Source organism: Wasmannia auropunctata, unplaced genomic scaffold (genome assembly GCF_000956235.1).
Source record: "Wasmannia auropunctata unplaced genomic scaffold, wasmannia.A_1.0 LD335603.1, whole genome shotgun sequence".
NCBI classification, from domain to species: domain Eukaryota; kingdom Metazoa; phylum Arthropoda; class Insecta; order Hymenoptera; family Formicidae; genus Wasmannia; species Wasmannia auropunctata.
The window spans coordinates 23,083-26,275 of NW_012027287.1; the positions used below are offsets into that span (position 1 = coordinate 23,083).

General features: G+C 26.2%; 1 protein-coding gene across 1 annotated transcript; it reads left to right on the forward strand.

Annotated features, from left to right (window-relative positions):
• Positions 1-38: 38 nt before the first annotated feature.
• LOC105456648 lies at positions 39-3,160 on the forward strand (the record flags this gene model as incomplete). Its single annotated transcript, XM_011700851.1, has 4 exons — positions 39-880; positions 1,114-1,209; positions 1,907-2,426; positions 3,087-3,160. Coding segments are annotated over exons 1-4 (1,398 nt in total), but the record flags the coding sequence as incomplete, so codon positions are not given.
• Positions 3,161-3,193: the final 33 nt, after the last annotated feature.

Here is a 3,193-nt window from a genome sequence, read left to right on the forward strand (position 1 = left end):
GCGAATATTTAATACAGATGAGACAGCATTACTTTTGAATACACAGAGTGGATCGGTGTTAACTAAAAAAGGCTGCAAAAACATATATAATATTGTAAATAACAACGAGAAAAAGTCTTTAACAACACTGATTACTGGTAATGCAGCCGGTCAATTAGCACCACCTTTAATAATGTTTCGATATCAAAGAATTCCTGGTTATATCATTACTAAAATGCCACCAGGCTATAGTTATGGACGATCTGATAATGGTTGGATGAAAGGAGAAAATTTTTTTGAGTATATAGCAAACGTGTTTTATCCATGGTTAATTAAAAACGAAATACAGTTTCCAGTTGTATTATTTGTAGACGGTCACTCCTCGCACTTAACTCAACCACTAAGCGCTTTTTGCGCTACATCTGGAATTGAGTTGGTGGCATTACATCCAAACTCAACTCATATAATTCAACCAATGGATGTATCTCTGTTTAAATCTTTAAAAACTGCATGGAAACAAACAATCTCGAATTATCAAATTAAATTCAATCAGCTGTCTATACAATATCAAGATTTTGGAACGGAACTAAAGGAAACATTAGAAGGAATAGGTGTTACTAAGATTTTGAAAAATGGTTTCCGAGTTTGCGGTTTACATCCTTTTAATATAGATGCAATTGATTTTTCTAAACTCTTTAAAAGAGAAAATACTTTATCTAAACCAGCAATCGATCACGAGGATCACAATAAATTTTTAGCTTATATGGAAAACATGTTGGGATCAGAAATAATGACATTCAAGGAAAATAAAGATGATGAATGGAAAGGTCTTCCAGAGAACAGAAATTTATTTAACTTTTGGAATAAAGTATCAAAATTATGTGTCACCAATTCCAACACTGTAAGTTACAAAGACAATTTTTGTGTGTGAGAGAAAAACTGTTTTATTACAATTTCAAAGAATAATTTAATGTTTTTAAGATACCAAACAAAGCAAATCATTTTACATCTAATCATTCTGAAGACGAAGAAAATTGTACTGTATTCAATAAAAAACAATCAGAAAAAGTATACAAATACTTAAATATGTTTTAACAAACAAAGGCATTATATTAAACGTTATCAATATTTCAGATTTCAAATATTACTCAAGATGACCTGACGTTTGTTGATGCTGATCTTAACGAGAATGTTGGTACTGAGGCTCGCAGCATTAAATATGCAATTGAAGTAAAAGAAACTTAAATTTTTATATATAATTTTATATTTATACATTTGAATAAGTAGACAGTACATTAATAATCAAGATTTATGCATATTTTACAAAAATGTTTATATTTAAATTTATTTTAATAGGGTTTAATTTTAAAATAATAATAACATAAATGCATTTTATATATATTTAATAATGTATTAATTGAATTATACAAAGTGTCCCAAAATTCGAGAATAATAAGATTGCAGTATAAAAGTTCGTAAAAAATTAAATAAAAGTGCATCTATTCGGATGTCATTGTCACTGAACAAAACATTACTTTATGCACACTACTACTTTGTCATATATATGTGATAAATTTTTTAACCAAACGTTTATACTTTAAACCTTTATACTTAAGAAAACTACTTAATGGAAAAATAGCATTTTTATTACTTAATTTTTCAATAACTTTTATACTGCAATCTTATTATCTTCGAATTTCAGAACATCCTGTATATACATACCTATTCATGTAAATCAATATTAGAATATTTATTAGATTTATTTATTAGATTTAATTCAATAGATTTAGTTTACTAGATTTAATTTAACTAGATTATTACAAATATAATTTTTTTAATTTTTTTGTAAAATATATTTTAATAAAAAAAAGAATATGGAAAAAGTATATTTTTTATTCTTAATTAAAAAAAAAATTGATTTTTGCAGATTCCATCTAATATAAATATAGAAAATAATTTTCTTAATACAGAACAATCTCTTCTCGATTGTGATGATGTCAATATTATTATTGATGAACATGGCAATATACTAGATGAAAATTATCTTCAAAATCAGATTAACGAAACATTAATAACACAGGATAATGAAAATGAAGATCCACTTATTATTAACAAACAATCGAAAGTCACAGAAACAGTCGAAACAAACAATAAACATCTTGAAGATGTTACTAATATTGTGCAAAATAAAACAAAAGAGAATTTTGATTTAACGTTAGAAATGCAAGTTCCAACAGCTTTTAAAAAATCTGTTTTTTGGTCTAAACTAGACTTATCTAAGGATAAAAAAAGGAAACCTCGATCAAAAATTCCATCCGTTCTTACTTCAGAACAGGGACTACAATATTTATATGAAGCAGAAGAGAACAAGAAGAAAAAAGAAGAAGCGCAAGAACAAAGAAAAAACATTGGACTAGAAAGACTTGCAGCTGCGAAAGAAATTAAACGCAAGAAAGAAGAAGAGAAAGAATTTAAAAAAAAATTAAAATAGAAAAAATTGCGACGGAGAAAAATGAGAAATCAAAACGTAAACAGAAACCAAAGAAACAAACTACGGTCAATATTAAGTTATAAATGTACTTTATACTGATTAATTACTGTATTAATTACTAATATCTTTTTCTATAATTATTGTACTAATATTTTTTATTCTCATATATCTTTATTATATATATCTTTATTATATATTATTTATTTATTATATATTATATATTTCTTTATTATATTTCTTTATTATATATTATATATTATTTATATATCTTTATTATATATATACATATATGTGTGTGTATATATTTTTAGAAATAATATATATTAGCAATAATAAAAATGTATTATAATGAATTATATTCAGCAATTATTTTTCAACGAACAAAATCAGTTAACAGAAACTAAGAGTTAGATATTTGAAAGATATTTCCCTGATAGCACACAAATTGCGCAAGGTTTTTGTAACTTAGGTTAAATATGTCATTGCAACCTATCCCAGATATCTGCGATAGGTTGCAATAACAAATTTAACCAAAGTGGACATTTTGATATTACTACAATCTATTTGGAATGTTAAAGAAACATTGTGCAATTGTATTCTTAAAGTTTTGATGCAGATTGCAGCAAATGGACATTAAATGGGGAGGTAGCATTCGGTACACGGGCATTAAAATGGGGAGGCGGATATTTGGTACGTGCGACAGTAATTGGGGGGGGGCAGTAT